Raw genomic sequence first — 25,249 nt, forward strand, 5'->3', positions numbered from 1 at the left:
TTCTCGGACTTTTTTCCTTTCGGGAGTCAGCCCCGCAGCTCATCTGTCCCCAACTCCCCGCCCCAGCGGGGGCCCCCAGTTTGCTCGGTCCGGGATGGTGAGAGAAGGAGGGGGGAATCCAGAGCTCTCTACTGAGCACCCCTCGGTCTCTAACGCACTCTGCCTGCCCCCCACCCCCATTCCACCCCACGCCCCTACCCCCGCCCCTGCCAGCTCAGCCGCCCCAGCCCCCATTCCACGTGGACCCGCCAGGGCGGGGGTGGGGAAGGACAGGAAGGGGGGGAGCCTGGGAGGAGAAGGGGGGAAGGAGTCGCTGGCGGCGGCTCCCTCCTCGCTCACGGCCGGCGCCCAGCAGCAAGCACCATGTTCCCCGCGGCGCCCCGCGGCGCCCCACTTCTCCGGCGCCCCCTCCTGCAGCTCCTGCTGCTCCTGGTGCAGGCCGTGGGGAGGGGGCTGGGCCGCGCCAGCCCGGCCGGGGGCCCCCTGGAAGATGTGGTCATCGAAAGGTACCACATCCCCAGGGCCTGTCCGCGGGAGGTGCAGATGGGGGATTTTGTGCGCTACCACTACAATGGCACTTTTGAGGACGGCAAGAAGTTTGACTCCAGGTACCGGGTTGGGGGGAGGAGGGTCCCCGAGATCCACAGCGCCCCTTCCCTGAATCCTCCTCCCGGCCCTCAGGAATCCTTAAATCCTTGTCCCTCTTAAACCCAATTCACTCTGATCATAAACATCATCCTCGATGTTTTTTGGGGGGGGCTTTTGGCCACCTGCCTCTCCGATGACATTCTCTGCTCCCAATTTCTAACTTTCCTCTGTCAAAGGACCTCAACTGCTTTCATGCAAGCTCCCACACTTCCCAAGAGCTGGATAATCTAGGTGCAAGGCTGGTTGCTTCCTTACACAGCTTTAACGGGGGAGGGGGGCTGCTGTCAAAGGGCGGTTTATAGTGGTCTTCTAGAAGCATGTGGATGATCCAGTGGCTCTTAGCCAGAGACCACCTACCTGCCTTCCAGCATCCTAGCTGCCCTCCTTCTCCACCCTCAAGATTCAATGCCTCAAGAGACGTAAAGAAAGAAAAAAACAAGTAAAAAAATTTTGAAAATTAAGAAAAAAGAAATAAAAACCCACAATTCAGTGCCTCTGTAGTTGGAGAGCAGAGAGAACTAACTCCCGGGTGGAGGGGCGTCGTGGGGGCAGTGGGTACTGCAGGTCACAGGGAGATGCAAGGCAGCAGTCTGATTAACACAGGAGGATGAGGGGCCCAGAGAAATGGAGGCCTGTGGGACAACAGCTATAGTACAGTAGGTAGACCGTTTGCCTTGCACACACCTGACCTGTGTTCAATCTCAGCATCCAGTCTGGTTCCCAGAGCACCCCTAGGGGTCATCTCTGAGTGCAGAGCCAGGAGTAACCCCTGAGCACTGGTGGGTGTGGCCCCAAAACAAAACAAAACAAAACAAAGGGGCTGGAGAGATAGTACAACAGGTAAGGTGCTTGCCTTACAGGCAGCTGACCGGGGTTTGATCCCTAGCATTTCATATGGTCCCCTGAGCACCACCAGGAGCGATTCCTGAGTGCAGAGCCAGGAGTAATCCCTGAGCATTGCCAGGTGTGGCCCCCAAACAAAAATCAACAACCAAAAAAAAAAAATTCAGAGGCCCAGGTGTTCTCCCTGCCCTGTCCAACCCCGTCCCCCAGGATATTGCCAGGAGGAGCGAGCCCCAGAAATAGTTCCTGAGTACCAGCCAAGTGTGACCCCTAAAGCAAAAACCAACCCCCCAAAGCTGGATGGTTTGAAGGATGTAGGGCGCAGGGACCCTGTCTGTGGCTATGACACACAGTGGATATCCTCCCTGGCTCGTGGGACACTCACCCTCCTCTCTGGGTGTCCCCCATTCTCTGGGTATGGCTCTGCTAAGCCAAGGGGGAGACTGGCTTCGGGCCTCACGCAGGCCCGGTGGACGCTCTGGCTGGCCCACTATTGCTGGTGAGGGCAGGGCCTTGCTGCATGTTCAGCTTTATTTATGCTTTGGGTTCAGCCCCTCACACAAGCCCAACCCCACTGGTGAGTGCCGCTCAGACCCTTCCCCAAATACATGCTCAGATCATAGGAAATGAGCAGCCATGGCTTTGGGGAGGGAAGGGGCCACAGAAGGTGAAAATAGGAGCTTCAGGGCTGGGGCCCAAAGGGTTGGGGAACATGATTTGAGCCCGAGTTTGAGCCCAGCTTCGTCTGCTACACGGACACCCAAGCCACCCCTGAGCCTCCTGCATTGAGTAGCCACCTCTGCCCAGTCCTGCTGGATGTACCTCAAGATCCATAAAGAAAAAGCCACTCAAAACATGAACTTCAAATGCTAAGGTGCTGGGTACTTCAAATGCTAAGGTGCTGGGTACATAGTCAGGTTATCAGCGTGATCAAGGGATTTTGCCTCTGGGGGCTGGAGCAATAGTACAGCGGGGAGGGTGGTTGCCTTGCTGAGTTCGATTCCCAGTGTCCCATATGGCTCCCCAAGCACCGCCAGGAGTAATATTATCTGAGTTTGGAGCCAGGAGTAACTCCTGAACATTTCCGGGCATGACCCGAAAAGCCAAAAAAAAAAAAAAAAAGTAAAAGAAAAAAAGGGACTTTGCCTGTAAGTTTCTGTCTTCTAGAAACTGGGGATGGAAAACAGGTTCTGCCTTAGAAGGCAGCTTTTGGGGCTGGAGCGATAGCACCAGCTGGGTTGGGCGTTTGCCTTGTACGCGGCCAACCCGGGTTCGATTCCCAGCATCCCATATGGTACCCTGAGCACCGCCAGGAGTAATTCCTGAGTGCAGAACCAGGTGTAATCCCTGAGCATCACCGGATGTGACCCAAAAAGCAAAACAAAAAAAAAAGAAGGCAACTGTCTCAGAGTCATGCATGATGTGTTAGAGTGGTGGCATCAAGGACCTGGCTCTGTGGGCCTGGCCTTTCCTCTGGGAGCCACCCCAATGTGGCCCAGTGGCACTCCGTCCTGTCTGAGCCCACCCAATGCTGCTACATCACACATCACACACCAGCTACGTGAGGTAGAAGCAACAGAACAGTCCTAAATCCAATTTGGTGGCTGGGCTGGAAGGGGGAGTCTAATGCCCCTGGTGGACCTAGTTCCTGTTGAGCTTGGAAAACTTCCCAGCCCTCAGCTCCCTTCAATCAAAATAAATACCTCTTACCTCCCTTAGCTTCTAAAAGCTTAAATAAGGGAAGACAAACTATGCAATCGGGACCACACCCAGTGGTGCTCAGGAACTGAAGTGGGTCAGCTAGCCATGCAAGGCAAGTGCCCACTCCACTGTGGTGACACACAGTACCCCCCTCAATTAAAAGCAAAAACATTATTTTTAAAAAATTTACTTTTTAAATGAATGACAGTGAGATACACAGTTACAAATTTATTCATGATTGGGTTTCAGTCATACATTGCTCCAATATCTTCCTTTCACCGGTGTACGTTTCCCACCACCAATGTCCCCAGTTTCCCTCCTGCCCACCCCACCCCATGGCAGGCTCTCTCTCCCTCTCTCTCTCTGTCCCTTCCTCCCCTCTCTCTTTTTCTCCTCTTCTCTCTCTTTCTCCCTCCTTCCTTCCCCTTTTGTGCATTATGGTTTGCAATACGGATACTGAAAAATTATCAGTTGTTTTTGTTTATTTGTTTGTGTTTTTAATTAAGGAGAAATGAAAATCAGTTTGTGGATGTAGGTCAGGGGGGTAATACACCAGTAATGCTAAGTGTCCGGTCTGGAGAAACTGCAAAGAGCTGGGGCACATGGTTTTTGTTTGTTTTTTTGTTTGGGGGCCACATTTGGCGGTGCTCAGGAGTCATTCCTGGCTGTGTGCTCAGTAATTACTCCTAGCATGCTCAGGGATCATTCAGGATACTAGGGATCAAACCTGGGTTGGCCACATGCAAGGCAAGGCAAGCATCCTACCTGCTGTACTATCTTCTGGCTCTGGAGCACATACTTTGTGGGGTGGGTTTTTTTTTTTTTTTGCTTTTGGGTCACACCCAGTGATGCTCAGGGGTTACTCCTGGCTCTGCACTAAGTAATTTCTCCTGACAATGCTCAGTGCTCAGAGGACCATATGGGATGCCAAGGATCAAACCCGGGTCAGCAAATGCCCGACCCACTGTACTATTGTTTCGGCCCCCCACATTCTTTGAAAAGAAAAGTTGTCCCAGAGACATATAGAATGCACTTGTCTTGCATGTGACTGACCTGGATTTGATTACCAGAAGTCCATATGGTCCCCTGAACTATGTCAGGAGTAATCCCTAAGTACAGAGGCAAGAGTGAACTGAGTTCCACTGAGTGGAATCCAAGAAACAAAAAAAAAAAAAAATTTTTTTAAAATAAAATAAAAAGACATGGGTGTTGGAGCATTGTATAACTGAGACTTAAACCTGAAAGCTTTGTAACTTTCCACATGGTGATTCAATAAAATAAATAAATAAATAAATAAATAAATAGAATAAAATAAAAAGAGAAACGGCTACTCAGAGAGCTAAAAACATGCTCTGCAAGCAGGAACCCCAGATTTGAGCCCCAGTACCGACTCATGGTCCCCCAAGCACGACCAAGAGCAGCCATCTCCTCCCGCATAGTTTGTGTGGCACGAACACACAATAATGCCCACTTCCTGTTGGGCTCCAACTGGGCCAGCTATGCAGACTGCTCCGAGCACTGCGTGGTTAGGGGACTTCCTCCTGTTTGACGGGCACACTGTCCTACAGACCCAGAGTGGGGACAGCCTCACAAATGCCCAGAACATACGTAGGGACCGTGGTCATCACAGGGGTGGACCTATTAATGAAATTCTGTTGTGCGGGGAACAGCCATCTGCTATGCTGTTTGTGCTCCCTAAATATTCTTCCCCTCCGTGTTCTACTCACCACTCTACCCAGCCCTGCAACACCCCATCAGGCACTGGCAGATCAGTGCCCTTGCCCCCCCCCCGCCCCCGGAGCATATCCATTTTTTTTTAATTTTTTAAAAAATTTTATAAGGTAGTTCACAATATTTGATTACATTTAATAGTCAAGCACCAATCCCACCACCATGAAACCTTCACACCACCATATTTGGGATGTGTCCATCCCAAACCCCAATCCCTGTCCCAAAGCAGAACCAAAATAATATATTTTGTATTGTTTGTTATGAAAAACCGCTGAAAATGCTACAAAAAAGTACCCATAGAGGGGCTGGAGTGATAGCACAGCGGGTAGGGCGTTTGCCTTGCACTCGGCCGACCCGGGTTCGATTCTCAGCATCCCATATGGTCCCCTGAGTACCGCCCCGGGGTAATTCCTGAGTGCAGAGCCAGGAGTAACCACTGAGCATCACCAGGAATGACCCAAAAAGCAAAAAAAAAAAAAAAAAAAGTACCCATAGGAAAGCATGTGAAGATTGTTCTATTTTGGCAGGGGCCATTACAACCTTCTATAAGATATCACTAACATGTTGTTAAAGGTTGAGCATTGTGAACTTTCATATATATATATATATCTGTAAATATACATATATATGGACATATCCATTTCTAATGGTCCATCCCATAAGCTGGGTGATGGGCATCTGGGAGGGAGCCTGGAGGAGGACATGGTGGGGGAGGGGTGCCTCTGATCCAGGGAGTGTGTGTGTGTGTGTGTGCGCGTGTGTGTGTGCATGCGCGCGCATATATCCCAGGTATGTCTGCAACCTCACCTGTGCTGCCTCTGCACCTCCCCCTGCAGCTATGACCGCAGCACCTTGGTGGCCATCGTAGTGGGGGTGGGGCGCCTCATCACCGGCATGGACCGTGGCCTCATGGGCATGTGTGTCAACGAGCGCAGGCGCCTCATCGTGCCCCCCCACCTGGGCTACGGCAGCATTGGCGTGGGTGAGAGAGGATGAGAGGGGGGATGCCGGGGTGGGGGTGGGGGTGGGGGGAAGTGAGCTTCCTAAGGCGACTGCACACCCAATCCGCATGACACTGTGGCCCAGCCTGGGAGTCCACCTTCTATGTCCAGCACTGGAGGAGGAGAGGTGGGGTGTGTCCCAGGGCCCAGGCTTGGGGGGGTGATGAGGAAGAAGGCGAGCTGGAAGTGTGGGAGGCCGAGGCACAGCAAGGCTCTTCCCACGCCCCCCACCACCCCCGCTGCTGCCCCGTCCCCACAGCGGGGCTCATCCCCCCCGATGCTACCCTCTACTTCGACGTGGTCCTGCTGGACGTATGGAACAAGGCGGACAGCGTGCAGGTGAGCACGCTGCAGCGCCCGCCCCAGTGCGCCCGCATGGTCCAGGACACGGACTTTGTCCGCTACCACTACAACGGCACACTGCTGGACGGCACCGCCTTCGACTCAAGGTGAGGGCACTGGGAGCCCGGCAGTGCTGTGGACTGTGGCATAGGGACGGGGCATTCCGGGGGGCCCCTCAGGCATCTTCCCTCCCCTCAGCACCCCCTCTGCCTCATTCCCGACAGCTACAGCAGAGGGGGCACCTATGACACCTACATCGGTTCCGGCTGGCTCATCAAAGGCATGGATCAGGGGCTGCTGGGCATGTGCCCGGGAGAGTGGAGGAAGATCATCATCCCTCCGTTCCTGGCCTACGGCGAGAAAGGCTACGGTGAGGGCAGCAGGGACTTGGGGGCTGCCACCTCCAGTTGTTCAGGCTGTGGACTGGACAGGGGCACCATTTAAAGGCAAGAAGGGAAGAGCGTCTCACTTAGGAAGGCGTGCTTGCTTCTGAGTCACATAGGGGGTCGGAAGGGGGTATCGAGCTGTGTGTGGGGAAAGCCGGCTCAGGCCTCCCAGGGGGGCAGGGGGTGGCTTCCGGGAAGGGGTGCTCTGCAGAGCAGGGTGAGCCCCCTTCTGCACCAGCCTGCCCAGGCTTGCTCTCCACATGGCTGACTCAAGCTTGTCTCTTCTTAGGGACTGTGATCCCCCCACAGGCCTCCCTGGTCTTCCATGTCCTGCTGATCGACGTGCACAATCCGAAGGACACAGTCCAGCTGGAGACGCTGGAGCTGCCACCCGGCTGTGCCCGGAGGGCCGTGGCTGGGGACTTCATGCGCTATCACTACAATGGCTCACTCATGGACGGCACCGTCTTTGACTCCAGGTGGAGGGGCGGGCGAGGGCAAAGGACAGAGGCAGAAAGGAAGGAAGGAGGTGTGGGGCCACCTCAAGTAGCAGCTGATGAGGGGAACCCCATTTACTTCTTTCAGGGAGTTGGGGAGTGGGGGAAGTGGGTCACACCCGGTGGTGCTTAGGCTACTCCTGACTGCCAAGGAGTGCTCCCTGGTGGTGATGGGAGCGACCATATGTGGTGGTGAGGATTGCAAGAGGGTTGGATTTATGCAAGGCAAACACCCAACTCCCTGTACTGTCTCTCTGGCTCAAGGACCCCCTTTTATTTTATTTTCATTTGTTTTTGGGTCATACCCAGTGGTGCTCAGGACTTACTCCTGGCTCTTTGCTAAGGGATTACTCCTGGCGGAGCCTGGGGAAACCACATGGGGTGGCAGGATTGAACTCGGGTTGACCGAATGTTAGGCAGGTGCCCTACCCGCTGTACATAGCTTCAGCCCCAAGGGCTCCCCTCCCCCTTTTAACTTCATTGCTTGAACTTCAGCTACTCCCGCAACCACACCTACAACACCTACGTGGGACAGGGCTACATCATCCCTGGCATGGACCAGGGGCTGCAGGGTGCATGCATGGGGGAGCGCCGGAGAATCACCATCCCTCCACACCTCGCCTACGGGGAGAACGGGACAGGTAGGCTGTCGTCTGTCTCCACAGCCACGCCTCTGCCCTTCTGCACTGCTCACTGGACCCCTACTTTTCTCTGAGGAGAGAACAAACCTCCTGGTTTGGGGCAAGAGGGTGGTGATGGGACAAACAGCAGAGACTTAGGAAATAAATACATCTGCGTGTGAGACCAGCTTTGCTAGAGGCTGCAGTGTCCTTAATTGCAAATGCACGGACCCCTGTTGCTATGTGGGGTGAAAAAACAGGGGCATAAGAGATTGTTGTTGAGACTTTCACCGGTGGTCCTCAACCCCCCAACCCCCCATCCATGAGGATACTATTAGATTTGACGGCAGTGCATTGGGAGACCAGGTGGTGGAGGTGGGGGTCTCTGATTTAGGGCCAGCCTCTTCTGGGCTCCCTCCTAGCCTACCCTCACCTTCCTCTGGGTTTAGGAGACAAGATCCCCGGCTCAGCTGTGCTGATCTTCGACGTCCACGTTATCGACTTTCACAACCCTGTGGATCCTGTGGAGGTCAAGACTCTGACCCGAGCCCCTGAAAGCTGCAATGAGACGGCAGGGGCTGGGGACTTTGTCCGCTACCACTACAACTGTTCTCTCCTGGACGGCACTCGGCTCTTCTCCTCGTGGGTCCGGGCTGGGGCGGGGCCGAGGGCGGAGCCTGCGCTGGGGGAGGGCGGAGCTGAGGGCGGAGCCTGCACTGGGAGTGGGTAGGGCTTTTGGGAATGAACCTTGATGGGCGGAGCCATCAGTTGGTGGGCGTGGCCTTCTCTGGGGCAGGGCGGGCCTACTCTGGAGTGGGGCGGGGTAGGGGGCGGAGTCGTGATTGAAATTGGGGGCGGGGACGGGACTAGATGGTACAGTGGGTGGGCAGGGTCCGGCGCCCTGATTTTGGCTTCCTCCAGATGTTTCCCTTTTGGGCGAGGAGTGGAGCGCACTGTAGGAGAATGCTCCTGTTTCTATCTTGGGGAAACTGAGGCCACACTGGAAGGGCAGTGCAAGATGAGATTCCCTAGGCCTCCTGTGCAAGCCCCTCGGAGGGCTTTGCTGGGCCCTGGAAATCCAGGGTAGACGGGTGGGTGCTGACCCTGGCCTCTTCTCTCCTCCCAGCCACGACTACGAGGCCCCCCAGGAGGCGACTCTGGGGGCTAACAAAGTGATCGAAGGCTTGGACACCGGCCTGCAGGGCATGTGTGTGGGAGAGAGGCGGCAGCTCATAGTCCCCCCACATCTGGCCCACGGGGAGAGCGGAGGTGAGGGGCCCTACCCATCTAGGAACTCACTGGCTAGCGGGGGAGTCTGAGAAGCTACCTAGATGATTCTGTAAATATTCCATGCCCCTCCTCTGCAGTCCCTGAGGGGAAACTGAGGCTGGGGGGGCTGAGCTGGGGAGCACCTCAGGAAGTCTGCATAGCCTGATTGGGACTCTTTCCTCCCTGCCCCCAGCGCGGGGTGTCCCGGGCAGCGCTGTGCTGCTGTTTGAGGTCGAGCTGGTATCCCGGGAGGATGGGCTTCCACCTGGCTACCTCTTTGTATGGCACGAAGACCCTCCTGGCAACCTGTTTGAAGGCCTGGACCTCAACAAGGATGGCGAGGTCCCCCTGGAAGAGGTGGGGAGCTCTGTCTGTCCTGATAGCCATTGCTGTGTTTCCCAAAGCCGCCTGCAGGGGGTGGGGGTGGCTTCAGACGGAACCATGGCCCATCTGCATGCAAGTTCTTGCCTGCCTCTGCCTCTCAGAAAAGCCACCCCTGGTATCCCCCTGCAAAGCACAGCCTGTGGCCCATGGCCCACTTGTTCTCACCTTTCCTTCTGACCCATTCTCCCTTCCTGACTCCCTACAGGTTGCCTCCCCTCACAGCTCTGGCCCTGAGAAAGGTGGGGTGTCCTGGAGAAGGAAGCAAATCCTTGCCTGGGGTTCTTAAGGTGGCCCAGAGCTGCTCAGATTAGCCCCTCCTAACATTCTCTGGTCTTTTTGTTTGTTTGTTTTACGGCCATATAAGGCAATGCTCGGGTTACCACTGGTTTGCACTCAGGAATGACTCCTGGTAGTGCTCAGGGGACCATATGGGATGCTGCAGATCGAACCAAGGTCAGCCCCAGGCAAGGCAAAAGCCCTCCCTGCTGAACTATCGCTCCAACCCCTTCTCTGGTCTCTCTCGCCCCCAGTTCTCCACCTTCATCAAGGCTCAAGTCAGCGAGGGCAAAGGACGCCTGATGCCCGGGCGGGACCCCGAGAAAACCATCAGTGACATGTTCCAGAACCAGGACCGCAACCAGGATGGCAAGATCACGGCTGAGGAGCTGAAGCTGAAGTCCGACGAGGACCAGGAGCGGGTCCACGAGGAGCTCTGAAGGCCGGGGCGCTGCTCCCAAGGCCACACGGCCCACTGCTGCAGGCTGCTGGGCTGTGGGACTGACCTTTCAACACCTGCCCGCCCCTCTACGGGGTGCCTCTGTGTGCGGGGTACCCCCTGAGATGGTGGGCCTGCTGCTCTCCGGTGATCCCTCTTGGGCAAACAGCAGCCTAGATGGTGGCATCTGGTGGGTTTTCCCTTCCAAGCCTGAACCCCTTTCTTGAAAGTTCTAACATAACCAAGGATGTGGGGACTAGGTAGGTGGAGCGGGGCCCTGCCACCCCTGGATCTGCCAGACACTGAACAGGGCCAGCCCTGGATTTCCCCAAACTTCCTCTATTGGTGCTTCCCCTCCCCACCCCCAACCCTGTGGCCAGCAGTACCTGTCAGGGCAGCTCCCCCAGAGCCACAGCAGGCTAGCAGTACCCTCCCCCACCCCCCGCCCCTCACCACCCCATCGCCTTCCTCCCTCAGCTCTGGCTGTCTTCTTGGGAAGGGGGGGGTGTTCCAGGAAGGCTGCCCTACCTCACCTGTCCTGTCCCCTTTGCCTGTTCTACATTCGCCACCACACAGGTGATCTCTGGGTCCCAGGGGCCTGGGTTTGTGACCCCTCTCAGCCTCGGAGAAGGTTACTGTCTCTTGAGGGCTGGGGCGGAAAGAAGGGGGGTCTCAGGGCTGTGGAGTCCTGGTTTCAGGGCAGAGATGATGTGGAGGGGGCTCCCTGGGACCCAAGGGGGCCACGGAGATGGGCCAGCACCACACTCAGAGCTCAAACTGGTGCCACAAGCTCCCTTTTCCTTGTGTTGAATAAAAAAATGAAACTAGAGAGGTCTAGGCATGGTCTTTCAGAGTGTGTGTGTGTGTGTGTGTGTGTGTGTGTGTGCAGGGGTGGCTCAGAACTGGAGACAGGAGGAAACATTGGGGGAAGAAGCAAAATGGGTTGTCCAGGGCTGCCGGCTGAGGACACTGGTTCCCTAGGTCTCAGCTGCTTCCTCTGTCCTGGGGCCCGCAGGGAGTGGGGTAGGGGGTGTGGGGCCTTGCCACTGGAAAGGGAACAGTGTGCCGGGAGAGAGGACCCTATATTCTGCTCTCCCTGCAGAAGAGACACAGGAACCCCACCCCCAAGGAAATGAGGGATGAGATTAAAGGTGCAGCTTGGCGCCCCTTCCCCACACCCCCTCACCCCTGCAGCTGCAGGAGGGAGGAAGCCAGAGTGTGAGCAAGGGAGTTTTGGGGGCCTCAGTGTTGTCCTGATGAAGGATCAAGCACAATCCAGGTGTCGGGGTAGTTTCCCATTCCCCACTGTCCCCTCCCCACCCAAGCAACAACTTCCTGCCCAGGATTCTAGACTTGCTATTTCCCAGGCCATGATGGAGGCTCTTGGCCCCAACGCACCCACACCAGCACCCCTAGTCTGAAGGGGTGACAGGTCCAACCTCGGGGCGGCATCCCTCACCTCACCTGCAGGACATACCTGAGGGTTAGCCTGCTACTGGGAAACTGCTGGAGAGGAGGACCCCCAAGGCTGCTCCGGCTCCCAGGCGCTGCCTGCCCTTCCGTCTCCAACCCTGAGCAGGTCTACACGGCACTGGGAAAGCAGGATAACAGGACAGGCCCACGACCGATGCCCCTTCCCCACCCCACAATTGACAGGTGGGGTGCATTTCTGCTTTTTTGAGGGGAGGTGTATCCACACCTGGCGGTGCTCAGGAGTTACCCCTGACTGGGCACTCAGGAATCTTCTAGCAGTGCTCAGGGGATCATATGGGATCAAACCAGGATCAAACCCAGGCCAGCTGCGTGCAAGGCAATTACCCTATCGGCTATATTACTTATTCTTCCAACCCCACGGGACACATTTCTGGGGGCGGGGTGGAGGCTGGGTAAAGAAACCCCAGGGCCATGGGGTTCACCTACAGTTTTCCTCAAAGGTGCCCTAGAGAGAAGCTGGAGTGTTCTTGGCCACCCAAAGAAAGTGTGGCACCCAGGGTGGCAGAAGTGTCGGGTGTCTCTTCGACTTCCCATGAGTCGACCCTCCACGTACCACTGGAGGCGGGAGTGAAGCCAAGGGCACCAGGAAGGACCCTGTGGACAGGCTGGCTGAGCCCAAATGCTGCACCCACTGCCATGAGTGGAGCCCAGGTCCCCGCTGCCTGCCCCCTTCCCGCACTCAGATAAACCGTGCCCTAAAGAGCTCCTGACTCAATCTGGGGCTGCTCAAACCGTGCTCCCTGGAGGCCTAGTGGAGCCTCAGCAGTCCTTCACCTCCAGGGCCGAGGGGGGCAACCCCCTCCCCATCTGTACACACCCCCACGGAACACCCGTTGTTCTCCCTTTATTTTGGTTTGTTTTCACACAGCTGATCTGGCAGAAGAGCGATTCACGTTCACAAACTAAAACAGAGCATGTCTGGACCAGACCACCTCTAAAGTGCCAGCACTGTAGGGCAGTGGTCACCCCCGCAGGTCCCCTCCAGCCTCCAGGGACACACAGTGGCTGCCACTGGGGGGCAGGAAGAGGGGGTCCCCCACTGCTCAGGTGCCCAAGACTTAGCTCCCTAAACAGAGGAAAGTCACACCCCGCTGCAGGCAGGCAGCCTCCTGGGGGTGAGGGGTCCCTGTGGTCCACGACCCAGCGGCAGGTCCGGCCAGTTGGCACTCAGGGGTCTACGCCTCCATCCGTCCCCCTTGGCCCAGGATGTGCTGCAGCAGCCCGTTGACCACGTCCAGCGTCTCGTCCTGCTCCAGCACGATGTCATAGGCATCCAGGTAGCGCTCCCGCCGCTCGGCCACCTGCCGGAGGAGATGCCAGTTCCCACCTGTCCCCACTCCTCCCCGCACCGCCCGGCCCAGTGCTGCTGCCCAGGAGTTCACAGTCACAGCGCATGGCCCTCTGCAGACACGGCGGCTGCGTGAGAAGCTGCCACAATGAGGCCTGGCGTGACTGTCACGGATGATAAAAAACCAAACAGGGGCGAGCGGTGGATGGTCGGGAGACATTGGCGGAGGGTAGCTGACACTCTGGTGGGAACTGGGGTGTCAGAACATTGTTTGCATGCAACACTATCAGTATCAGTATCGTAAAACCCAGTGCACCTCAAGAAAAATGGGAGAGGGGGCCGGAGCGATAGCACAGCGGGTAGGGCGTTTGCCTTGCACGCGGCCGACCCGGGTTCGATCCCCGGCATCACATATGGTCCCCCAAGCACTGCCAGGAGTAATTCCTGAGTGCAAAGCCAGGAGTAACCCCTGGGTATCGCTGGGTGTGACCCAAAAAGCAAAAAAAAAAAAGGGAGAAACTGAACACGGCCCCAGATATATATATATCCAGAGGTTGGAGCTTGTTTGCGGTGGCCTGGGAAGTCCCCAGAGCCACAGGGCACCCCCAGCTCCATATCCAGCCCAGCCGCTACTGCTCACCCTGCCGAACTGCACTTCCTGAGCCCCAGTCTGGTGGGGACGAGAGCACCTGGCCGTAGGGGATGGGGGCCCTCGAGCATTTCCCAGGCGGTGCCCCTTCTGTGACCATAGTCCTTCACCCGGCGTCCCCGGGCTGTTCTTGCACTTCTCTAGACCAGAAATGCATATGCCAACCCCCCTGCCGGTTCTCCTGTTCCACCATGCCCTGCAGCCACCCCAACGGGGCCTGCTCCTCTGTCTGGGAGGCTCTAGACTCAGTCCTGCTGCCCTGGGAAAGTGACTAAACCTTTTGGTTTGTTTGTTTTGGCCACATCCAGAGGTACTCAGAGGACCAACCTGGGGTGCGTGGATAGAACCTGGGTCTGCCGCAATCAAGGCCAGCACCCGTTCTACTCTGCTCTCACTCTGGCCCACCTTCTAGTCTCTATTTCATCATCTGTAAAATGGGTGTGATAGTCACGGACTCGTGAGGGTTATTTGGTGCCTAAGCCTGCTAGGCACACGGGAAGTGGCTCTACCTGACCCTGGCTGGTCTTTGAACTCTAGGGTCAGGCCACGTGCTGGGCACACAGCAGGGACCGCTGAGTTTGTTTCCCTTTTGTTTATTCCAACAGAATGAGGGATTGTCCTGGTGTCTCCCCTCTGTACCGCTCACGCGCAACAAGGGGCTAGCATACAGGGGTCCGGTCAGCATGTGCTAGCCGGGGCGGAAGGAAAGGCTGGCCAGCAGGGCAGAGGGCCCAGCGCCCACCTACCTTGTCATTCAGGAAGCCAACCCTGAGGATGTTCTGCACGCCAGGCACACCGTCGGCCATGGTCAGGTCGCCCATGGAGTCCCCCAGCAGGAGGACGTTGGTCCTGCCGTGCAGCTGCTGGAAGTACCCGGAGTTCTCGCACACGGAGCTGTTCTTATTGTATGTGTGGATGAGCTGGCCCTTGAATCCGCGGAGGAAACCCTAAAAAATCCAGAGATGGGGAGGGCTGCAGGGCTCGAGCCAGGCCAGCTCCTGCCATACTGGCAGGGATGGGGATCCCGGAAGCCGTAAGTGAGGCCAACCCTCACTGGGCTCCAAGCCAGGAATCGGCAAACAAGGGCCGACGGCCCAGATCTGCCTCCATTTTTTTTGTTGTTGCTGCAGTTTTGTTTTTTGGGGGGCTCACCAACGGGGGTGTTCTGGGGCTACTCTTGGCTCTGTGCTAGATGGTGACTCCCTGGTGAGCACCAGAGTCCCTGGTGGAAGGAAAATGAGGACTCCTAGTACAGAGACTAAACTGGGTCTTCTGTGTGTGCAAAGCATCTGCTCAGCCCTCTGTTTTTCTCTCTGGCCCAGACTTGGTCCATTTTTGTTTGGTTTGGGGGGGGGCCCACCTGGCGATTCTCAGGGGTTACTCCTGGCTCTGAACTCAGGAATTACACCTGGCTGTGCTTGGGGGACCATATGGGATGCTGGGGATCAAACCTGCGTTGGCTGTGTGCAAAGCAAACACCCGACCCGCTATACTAGTGCTCTAGCCCCAAAGCTTTGATTTTGGGGGGTGGGGGTTGAGGTCCCATCTTGCAGTGCTTGGGGAAACTATGTGGTTCCAGTGCTAGTGACAGCTGCAAGCAACCCCTGTACTATCTCAGTCCATAACGTTTGAGTGAAACACAGTCATGCTCATTTGTTTACTTTGCTATGGCCACTTTTTTTTTTTTTTTTTGCTTTTTGGGTCACAGGGGTTGCTGTGGATTACCCCTGGCTTTGCACGCAGGAATCACTCCTGGTGGTGCTCAGGGGACCATATAGGATGCCAGGGATCAAACCTGGGTTGGCTGCATGCAAGGCAAAAGCCCAATCTGCTGTACTATCACTCTGGCCCCATATGGCCAGAGTTTTTTTGTATAGTAGGGTTAAGCAGCTGCAACAGAGATCATGTGTATATGATCATACATAGTCCACCAGGATTTACAATGCAAGCTTACAGTATTTACCATCTGTCCTTTTTATTATTATTATTATTATTATTATTATTATTTGTGGGGAGAAAGTGTTTGGGCCACACTTTGCACTGCTCGGGGCTTATTCCTGTGGGCTCAGGGAACCAGATGTGGTGCCAGGGATCAAACCAGGGTTGGCTATGTGCAAGGCAGGCTTCTACCTGCCTTACTATCACTCCAACTCCTTACTGCCAGGCCTTTTACAGAAAAAGGCTATAAGCAGGGTTTTAATTTCAGGGGTATGAAACATTGCTGATCAGCAACTCTGCTAGAGCGGGAAGGCCAGGCAGATCCACACATGGGCTCTCAGGTTAAGGCCATGGTGTCATAACAGGTCAAAGAGGTTAAAAATTCTGGCCTCTGTGGGGCTGGAGAGACCGTACAGTGGGTGGGGTGTTTGCCTTGCAAGCAGTTGACCCGGGTACCATCCCCAGTATCCCATATGGTCCCCCAAGCTCACCAGGCGTGATCCCTGGTATGCAGAGCTGGGAGTAAGCCCTTAGCACTGTCAGGTGAGGACCCCAAACAAAACAAAACAAAATTTAGGTCATGGGTTTTAAGGGGAAGTCAGAATGGGTGGAGTCGGGGCTTGAGAGTGACAGGAGCAAGCCCTGGTGTACCTGGTGTACCTGGACGGCCCAGGACAGTGACCTGGACAGCAATAGGGCCAAGCTGACCTCTGACCCCAGGCAGAGAGCGGAGGTCAGGCAACACAGGTTTTTCTAAGATAACTATCTTTGGCATCAATAAGAAACCAGTTTGGGGGCTGGAGCAATAGGACAGCGGGTAGGACGCTTGCCCTGCAGAGCTAGGAGTATGTCTGAGCATCACCAAGTATGCCCCCAACCCCTCTCCTACTCCCTGCCAAAAAAAAAAAAAAGAAGAAATCAGCCCTGAAGACTCATGTCTGGAGACTGCTCAGGGCATCAGACACTTCCACCCAGCTACCCCCACTCTGCCCCCCTTCCCAAGTCCCAAGATGCCTCACGTCATCATCAAAATCCATGTAGTTGGACACGATGTGGATGTTGGAGTGGAACACTTTCATCTGCCGGATGATTTCTTCCAGGACGTCGCCAATGCCCGCGGAGAAGATGAACAGAGGGATGTTGTTTTGGTGGAGGGTGTTGAAGAACGTGCCGTATCCCTCCCTGAAAGGTAGGTGGACTCTGAAGGGCACTGCGCTGCTGCTCTTCCCTACCGCCTACTTGTGTTGCCTGTTTTTAAGTCTTTTAGCTTTTTGGTTTTTGTCTTTGGCCACATCCAGCAGTGCCCAGGGCTTACTTCCCGCCTCTACACTCAGGGATCACTCCAGGCAGGGCTCAGGGCATCAGGGATGGAACCCAGGTCAGCTATATGCAAGATAAACATGGCACCTGCTGTCCTATCACTCTTGTCCCAAATATTCTTTGTTGTTTTGAGGTGCTAGGGAATCAAATCCAGGACCTTACAGGCACAAGGCAAGTGCTCTACCACTGACTATATCCCCAGCCCAATACTTAAAACATTTTAAGGGGTTGGAGCAATAGCACAGTGGGTAAGGCGTTTGCTTTGCATGAGGCCGACCCTGGTTCGAATCCCAGCATCCCATATGGTCCCCTGAGCACCGCCAGGAGTAATTCCTGAGTTCATGAGCCAGGAGTAACCCCTGTGCATCGCCGAGTGTGACCACCCCCCAAAAGAAAACATCTTAAGGTGAGATATAAAAAACAGAGTAGTTATAAGGCGTTCCCTCGGGTATCCTTTGCAGGCACCCACATCCTGTAATGACTAACCACACCAACTTCCCTCAGGTCTTGCTCGGTGTGTGTCTGTCTGTTAGTCCCTGTGGTCCAGGAATGGTACCACTGACCCCTCAGATGCTCCCACATTACTTTACCCTCGTATTGTCACTGAGAAACTTCGCCTTTCCTTGAACTCAAGAGACCCGAACTCCTATGTCTTTCATTTCTGCCTTATCTTGCATGATAAAATGTCTGTGTATTAATTCTTGTTTTGCCTTGCAGGAATAATTCGCTGTTAATGCTATATAGGTCACGCCACCCTATAAAACGGCCGGAATTCCTGTGGGTTCCTGATGATGGGGGAGTGCGATGCTTCCAGAGGTCAGCGCTTTCACACGTGGCTGGTGTGGGCCACCCGGGACACATCCTGTGCTCTCGTGTTCTGAGCTCTCATGCTCCCAAGCACGAACTGGGACAGGACTTTTGCCACCAGGCGACCCTCTTCAGCAGCGCCCCATCCACCCTGGCCCTCACGGATCTGCACCTTCACCCTCTGTCCTCACAGACTCTCCCCACTGAGGACTCCCAAAGCAGATATACATGTCACTTCCTTAGTCCGTGTGGAATGTTTCAGCTGAGAACACTGCCTGGGCGGAAGCCTAAGGTTCCAATTTGGACAAAGCAACCCAAGAGTCTTGCCCTGATGAAAAATAAGCTGCTGCTGGGGCTGGGGGCGGGTGGGGGGGGAGAAGGAAACCCCCATCACAGGCACAGGCCGGGCCCAGCCCCAACCCTGACCCCAGCAGCGCCCCCTACACAACGCTGACCCTGTGTAGGGGTCTCTGAGGACCCGGGCGCCACAGAAGAGCCCATGGGGGCTTCTGACCTGCCTGCAGCTCCTGCCTCTCACCTCCCCACTCTCCCTCTCCCTCTCCCAAAGACAAGGATGGCCGTGTAGCAAGCAGGGGGATGGCGCAGGCCAGTGAAAGAAGCGACATGCACCCATGGCTTCTGGTACCACACACTCCAAGAGAACTTCTCTGCAAGGAGCCACAGAAAATCCTGGTGGGGAAGGTGGTGGGGGGGATAGGGAGAGGGGTGGGGAGAGGGAACCATAGGCTTTTCCCTGCCTCTCTGTGACCGAACCCACCTCTAGTCATCTGGCCGAAATGGCCAGAGTGAGCACTTACCTGAGCATGGCGTTGGACTCACGGACCACCTGGGTGATCTGACACTTCTGGATCTTCTGCTGACACAGGAGATTGTGCGCTCTGGTCCACCTGCAGACAGACAGACAGACCACCTGACCCCAAATTCAAGGCACAGAAAACACTCCCGATGTAGGGGCCGGAGAGATAGCTTGGGGGTTAAGGCACTTGCCTTGCACACGATCAACCCCAGTTTGACCGCTGGCATCACATAGGGTCCCCTGAGCCCCTTCACAGTGAGTACTCCTGGGTGTGGCCCACAAACAAAAAGAAAAATTCCATGAGGGTCAGAGAGAGAGAGCACCAAGGTCTGACAAATATGAGAGGTACGAATCTGATCTCTGATACTGCACGGTCTCCTAAGCAACACGAGGTGTGCCCCCGCCAAATCAGAAATTAAATAAAGTAATAAAATAAGTAAACCCCACACAAAGTGTTCCATCCAGCAACTCGCTGCTCGGGCCCTGCAGGGTCTGCCTGTTCTTGAAAGGAAGAAGTGGAAGAACCACATAGAAATAAAAGGCGAGGGCTGGAGCAATAGCACAGTGGGTAAGGCACTTGCCTTGCACGCGGACAATCCGGGTTTGATCCCCTGCACCCCATACGGTCCCCTGAGCATTGTCAGGAGTAATTCCTGAGTGCAGAGCCAGAAGCAACCCCTGAGCATTGCTGAGTGTGGCCCAGACCCCCTTTCTGGAACTCCAGGGTGCTGTTCAGTGGTACTTGTTTCTCTGGGAAGATGATCTCTACAAAGCACTTACTTCCCCAAGCCAAGGGCTCTCTCTGGTCTGTCCCAGCTTTCTCCACGGGCCACATTCTTAGAGCAGCCACAGGTGACCCAGACAGCTTGTCTGAACCACTATGCTAATAACACGCTGTCAGGGGTGGGGGTTGAGTTTCTCACCAAATCTCAAAAAAAAATCTCATGCTATGAGGCAGGGTCAGAGAGACGGCTCAGGGCCTGGGGTCCCCCTGGTCCCCCAGCAGGACAGGAGTCATAGCTGACACCAAATCAAAACCTGATCACTTCTGGGTGTGACCTAAAGACCAAAACACACACACACACACACACACACACACACACACACACACACACACACACACACGATCTCTCCCCCCATCCCCCTCTGAAGCAGCCCATAGTCCCAGCCCACTACTCACCACTCCACCATGTGAGGTAACTTCTCTTTGGCGGTCCGGTGTGGGTCAATCTCAATGGGGTAATAGTGGTGAAGGAGATCTTGGAGCTGCAACATCCAAACAGAGAGAGAAATCAGAGTTTAGTGTGAGGAAAAGATACCACAGGTAAAAACTACAGCACAGAGATCCCCCTGGTCCCCTGTTCCTGTGGTGCTTGGGGACCACAGGACAGAACCCAGGCCTCCATAACACGTTCCAGAACACATGAAAACCACGTACCCTCCAAGTTGTATCTTCCTGGCCCAAGATGGATCTTTTGTTTGAGGGGTCACACCTGGCAGTGTCCAGGGCTTAGTCCTGGCTGTGTGCTCAGGGATCCCTCCTGGCAATGCTCAGGGGACCATACATGGTGCTGGGGATTGAACTGAGGTCGGCCGTGTGTGCAAGGCAAGTGCCTTAACCCCTGTTAAGGCACTCCAGTCGCCCAAGATATATCTTTCTGAGTGAAAACATTTTGCGGGGTTGGATACATCCAGTGGTGCTCAGAGGCTGTTCCTGGTTCTGTGCTGAGGAGTGAGCCCTGGTAGTACTGGGGATTTGAATCAGGGTTGGCCTTGTGCAAGGCAAATGCTGACCACCGTGCCACTTTGATGGCCCCCACTGAACGAGAACATTTTAAGAAGTGTGACAGAACTTGCAGAAGAAAAGAAGTCTTTTTCAGGCTCCTTGTAAAGCGTTCAAGAGATCTGGGGGTGGGGGACGGATCGATAGCACAGCGGGTAGGGCGTTTGCCTTGCACGCAGCCGACCCGGGTTCGATCCCCAGCATCCCATATGGTCCCCCATGAACCAGCAGGAGCAATTTTTGAGTGCAGAGCCAGGAGTAACCCCTGAGCATTGCTGGGTGTGACTCAAAAAGAAAAAAAAAAAAAGAGATCTGGGGGGTGAATCTGTGATGGGGGAAAATTAGCCTAGCAATTCAAGTCAGAGGATTCAATGCTTTTCAATGCTTGCATCTGGAGCTACCTGGGCCCAGTGGAACTGGAGTGAGGTTGGGGGCACACAGGGTCACAATGCTGCTGGGTTGTGGAGGTGCTAGATAAACCTGGTCCTCTGAGCTCCACAAACCTGGGTTTTCTAGGGCTACACCCAGCAGTTCTCAGGGTAGGGTAGGGCACGCGATGCCAGGGCTCAAAGGAGTGTTCTATGCATGCAAGGTATGTGCTCCGGCCCTTAAAACTATCTTTCTGGCAGAGAGAGACAGACATAGAAAGATTGCACACATCTATGGTATATAGAATAACAGAGTGGGAGACTAACACCCAAGAATTGTAGAAATAAGTACCAGGAGGTTGACTCCATGGCTTGGAGGCTGGCCTCACATTCTGGGGAAAGGGCAACTCAGAGAAGGGATCACCAACTTTAATGCAGTCGAAGGCCATGTGGGGGAAGGGAATTGCGGGCTGAATGAGGGTTAGAGACTGAGCACAGTAGCCACTCAACACCTTTATTGCAAAACACAACAGCTAATTAGAGAGAGAGAACAGAAGGGAATGCCCTGCCACAGTGGCAGGGTGGGGTGGGGGGAGATGGGATTGGGGAGGGTGGGAGGGATGCTGGGTTTACTGGTGGTGGAGAATGGGCACTGGTGAAGGGATGGGTTCCCGAACTTTGTATGAAGGAAGCATAAGCACAAAAGTGTATACATCTGTAACTGTACCCTCACGGTGATTCACTAATTAAAAATAAATAAATTTAAATAAAAAAATAAATAAAAACAAATTGTTAGAAAATAAAACTATCTTTCTGGCTCCAAGGACATAATTTTTTTTTTTTTTTTTTTTTTTTTTTTGCTTTTTGGGTCACACCTGGCGATGCACAGGGGTTACTCCTGGCTCTGCACTCAGGAATTACCCCTGGCCGTGCTCAGGGGACCATATGGGATGCTGGGATTTGAACCCGGGTCGGCCGCGTGCAAGGCAAACGCCCTACCCGCTGTGCTATCTCTCCAGCCCCGAGGACATAATTATTTTTACAAAGAGAACAAGAAAGACTTCATACTTAAACTGTTTTATGTATCACTGCAGGAACCCCTTAACACCAAGAATCACATTTTCCCTCCCTAGCTGTTTCTCCTAGAGTAGATTGGGAAGCACACTATCTTATGTGTGGACTAGAATTTTGGAAGTGGACAAGGTTCAGGATGCAAAAAGAGCAGAATGCCTGAGGCGGTCGGTGGAGTCAGACCCGCTTTCAGCAGAGAGTGATATCTCCAGAGACAGGCTAGGAAGTGATGGGAACTTCCTATTCCGGCGCTGTTGACATACCGGCCACTCAATGAGCCCAGGGGAGAGACACATGCGGGTCGCTGCATGCAACTCATAGACTCTGAATCAGAGCACAGGGTGAGAGAATCTGGTTTACTCAGCAGGGAAAGCGCAACTGGCCAGTGACGTAGGTAGCTCAGCCGTAGAGCACGGGACTTGCCAGTGTGAGGCCCTGGGTTGGATCCCTGAGTACCCCATTCACACACAAGAGCTCAGCAATGTGCAGAGAAATGGTCGAGCACCATCTGGTAAAGAGGACACTGATGGGAAGGTGGTAAAGCAAAGTGAAAGCTCAAGGCTACAAGGATCACTCGACATTATCTGTGTACATAGCAGAGAAACAGGGGTGATGGGGTACTGATCCTCCTACACAAGTCGCCCTGAGACCTGCTGCCTCAGCCATAAAATGACACCAGCAAGGGAAGAGCATGAGGCAGTGCAAATGGCCTGGGACACAATCAGCTCAATGGGAAACCAATGCTGCCTCCTGCACTAGGATCCTGAGTAAGCAGCTCAACCTAAGCCTTGGTTTTCTCATCTGTTAAATGAACACAATAATAGTTTTATCCAATGCTCAGAGTTGCAGAAAGTTAAATACCAAACACTGAAGTCTCTTGCAGACTCTGTAGCTAGCAGTATGATGGCTGTATTCTACCACTTACTTACCTGAACAAAACTTTTTTGTTTTTTAGTAATCTTCTAGAGACAGGGAAATAGCTTAAAGGGCTAGAGTACACGCCTTGCACAAGGGAGCCCCAAGTTCAATCCTCAACACTGCATAGTCCCCTGAGTACTGTAGGGAATAGTCCTGGAGCACCAAGTACCATCAGGTATGGCCTAAAAACCAAAGTAATAGTCTAGGGTTGGGAATATTGTTCAGTGCAAGAGTGTTGGGTTAAACAGAATTCCGGGGACTGGAGCAGTAGAGCGGGAAGGGTGCTTCTCTTGCATGTGGTCAACCCTGGTTCGATTCCCGGCATCCCACACGGTCCTCTGAGCTCTGCCAGGAGTTAGCCCTGAGCACAGAGCCAAAGTGAGCCCTGAGCACTGCCAGGTATGGGCCAAAAAGCAAAACAAAATTAAAAAAAAGACTCACTTCCAACATGTACACATATACACAAAAACACAATAAAACAAAGATAAGAGAGGCCTGGAGAGACAGTATGAGTTTTAAAGTGCTTGCCTTGCATATGGTAAACCTAGTTCAATACCCAGCACCACATATGGTCCCCTGAGCACTGTCAGTGTAACCCAAACCGCCCTACTCCTCCTCCAAAAAAAAAAAAAAAGTGGGGGGAGAAGCCAGAGAGATAGTTCACAGAGGGCTGAGCACATTCGTAGGTTCAGTCTCTGTAACCACAGTCTCCTGAGTACTACCAATTGTGGTACCAAAAAATCTAAAGGGGGAGGGAGAAATATATTCATTTTCTTTTCTTTTCTTTTTTTTTTTTTTAAGCTTTTTGGGTCACACCTGGCGATGCACAGGGGTTATTCCTGGCTCTGCACTCAGGAATTACCCCTGGCGGTGCTCAGGGGACCATATGGGATGCTGGGATTTGAACCCGGGTTGGCCTCGTGCAAGGCAAACACCCTACCCGCTGTGCTATCGCTCCAGCCCCCAATGTATTCATTTTCTAAAGCAGCATTCTTCAACTGCCAGTTGGCAGGTATCAATTCTAAAGCGTATACAGGGGCTGAAGAGACAGTACAGCAGGCAGGGTGCTTGCCTTGCATGCCGCTGACCCAGGTCTGATCTTGGCACCTCATGTAGGCCACTGAGTCCCGCCAGGAGTAATCCCTGAGTACAGCCAGGTGTGGCCCCAAAACAAAAACAAACAAAAGTATCCTGTAATCCTTGAGCCTAATCCATGTGAAGTCACAAATATCAACCTTTTTTGAGCCCAGTAGGGGAATCCCCACCTCTTTTCGGCACTCCTCACTGATGATCTTGCTGCTATCCAGAATATCTGCAGAAAAATAAATCAATAAATAGCACACTGTGGCACTGTCGTCAGTTGTTCATCGATTTGCTCTTCATCGATTTGCTGAAGCGGGCACCAGTAACATCTCCATTGTGAGACTTGTTGTTACTGTTTTTGGCATATCGAATATGCCATGGGTAGCTTGCCAGGTTCTGCCGTGGGGGCGAGATACTCTCGATAGCTTGTCGGGCTCTCCGAGAGGGACGGAGGAATCGAACCCGGGTCAGCTGCGTGCAAGGCAAACGCCCTAATACATAAACCCAGGAAAACGCCACAGACACACTTTTGCCTTGCCCTTCGCAGCTGTCCCCTCCCTCCCCAAGCCCAACAGGTGGAGTGAGACTCACTGTGGGAAGAAGGGCACCTTTTCCCGTTGTAGGCAAACCTGCTCAGGGTCATGTCAAAATCAGAAATGACCTAAAATGCAAGAGAGATGATGCCAGGAAGTGGGTGGGGATGCTCGGCTCAGCGGCCGGGCGGGAGTGGGCGCAGCTCTGGGGGAAGTGGGAAGGAAGGAGGCACTAAACCTACTTGCGCGAACCTGGCGGGGAGGGGGGGAGGGGAGAGCAGGATCAGGACTCCTTGGCCTTTCAATAACACCCATGTCCATGCTCCGGGGCTTCCTGAGGACCCCCGCCCGTTGCACCCCACCTTCACATCTGCAGCATCCCGGGGAGCCGGAGGACCTGGGCGAGCGTTGGGAGAGGTTACAGCGCCCGCCGGAACCGGGCATGCAGGATGGTGGGGGGGGGTGGGGGGGCTGGGGGGGGGCTCTCCCGAGCGAGGCGTGCAGACAAGCTTCTCCCGGGCAGCTTCCAGCCCAGAGGGTAATCTCTCCCCACCGCGGCCGCCGTGCGCCCTTTCCCCCCCCCGCCCCCGCGCGCGACCCCCGGTACCTGCAAGCTGCCCGCGCCGCCGCGGCGGAGGGCGCCCACGATCTCCTGCACCCGCCCGGGCCGCCGCATCAGCACCGTGGCCTTCATCAGGCAGCTCACCTGTGCCGAGCCCCGAGAGCGCCGTGAGCGCCGCCGCCCCGCCCCGCGCCCGCGCCCCGCGCCCCGCGCCCCGCGCGCCTCCCGCTCACCTCCTCCGCCATGGCGCTGGGGCCCGGCTCGCCGGCGCCCGGCAGCGACCGCCCCGCGGCCGCACTGCGCAGGCGTCGCCCGGAGCCCGGGACCCGGGACCCGGGGCCCGGGGAGGAAGAGAGGGAGGACGGGCGGCGGGACCAGGCCCTCCCGGATCCCGGTCGGGGGGGCAGAGCTGGGACCAGGGTGAGGGTCCCGCCTGGGGCGACATGTTGGGGGGGGGATTCTTTCTAGAGCAAAAGTCCTG

General features: G+C 54.9%; 2 protein-coding genes across 3 annotated transcripts; one reads left to right on the plus strand and one right to left on the minus strand.

The window, feature by feature from the left end:
• The first annotated feature begins 71 nt into the window (after window positions 1-71).
• On the plus strand, window positions 72-11,417 carry FKBP10 (FKBP prolyl isomerase 10). 2 transcript variants are annotated; one of them, XM_055131731.1, is made up of 11 exons: window positions 72-97; window positions 522-608; window positions 5,760-5,905; window positions 6,184-6,373; window positions 6,491-6,636; window positions 6,942-7,131; window positions 7,645-7,790; window positions 8,219-8,411; window positions 8,896-9,038; window positions 9,232-9,395; window positions 9,953-11,417. In XM_055131731.1, the coding sequence occupies exons 2-11, from the start codon at window positions 544-546 to the stop codon at window positions 10,136-10,138; spliced, it is 1,569 nt and encodes a 522-aa protein (XP_054987706.1). In that variant the 5' UTR covers window positions 72-97; window positions 522-543; the 3' UTR covers window positions 10,139-11,417. The 2 variants fall into 2 exon arrangements, with proteins under 2 accessions (XP_054987706.1, XP_004608827.2); XM_004608770.2 differs by lacking the exon at window positions 72-97 and having other exon boundaries at window positions 291-608.
• Window positions 11,418-12,461: 1,044 nt separating this feature from the next.
• On the minus strand, window positions 12,462-25,137 carry NT5C3B (5'-nucleotidase, cytosolic IIIB). The gene is made up of 9 exons (XM_055130463.1): window positions 25,002-25,137; window positions 24,814-24,912; window positions 24,265-24,334; window positions 23,856-23,902; window positions 19,631-19,716; window positions 18,452-18,541; window positions 16,526-16,688; window positions 14,315-14,515; window positions 12,462-12,932 (listed from the first exon to the last, which is right to left on the minus strand). The coding sequence occupies exons 1-9, from the start codon at window positions 25,011-25,013 to the stop codon at window positions 12,807-12,809; spliced, it is 894 nt and encodes a 297-aa protein (XP_054986438.1). The 5' UTR covers window positions 25,014-25,137; the 3' UTR covers window positions 12,462-12,806.
• Window positions 25,138-25,249: the final 112 nt, after the last annotated feature.

The sequence above is a fragment of the Sorex araneus genome, chromosome 3, assembly GCF_027595985.1.
Source record: "Sorex araneus isolate mSorAra2 chromosome 3, mSorAra2.pri, whole genome shotgun sequence".
NCBI classification, from domain to species: domain Eukaryota; kingdom Metazoa; phylum Chordata; class Mammalia; order Eulipotyphla; family Soricidae; genus Sorex; species Sorex araneus.

What these genes read in the sequence shown, in the direction of transcription:
- FKBP10 (XM_004608770.2), top strand. Translation starts at nt 364, where the DNA reads ATGTTCCCCGCGGCGCCCCGCGGCGCCCCACTTCTCCGGCGCCCCCTC. An exon ending in CTACGGCAGCATTGGCGTGG is followed by an intron (nt 5,906 to 6,183) that starts GTGAGAGAGGAT and finishes CCGTCCCCACAG; the next exon opens with CGGGGCTCATCCCCCCCGAT. An exon ending in GGCCCACGGGGAGAGCGGAG is followed by an intron (nt 9,039 to 9,231) that starts GTGAGGGGCCCT and finishes CCCTGCCCCCAG; the next exon opens with CGCGGGGTGTCCCGGGCAGC.
- NT5C3B (XM_055130463.1), bottom strand. An exon ending in GTGAGGAGTGCCGAAAAGAG is followed by an intron (nt 19,717 to 23,855) that starts GTGGGGATTCCC and finishes TGGATGTTGCAG; the next exon opens with CTCCAAGATCTCCTTCACCA. An exon ending in GAGTCCAACGCCATGCTCAG is followed by an intron (nt 16,689 to 18,451) that starts GTAAGTGCTCAC and finishes CCTACCTTTCAG; the next exon opens with GGAGGGATACGGCACGTTCT.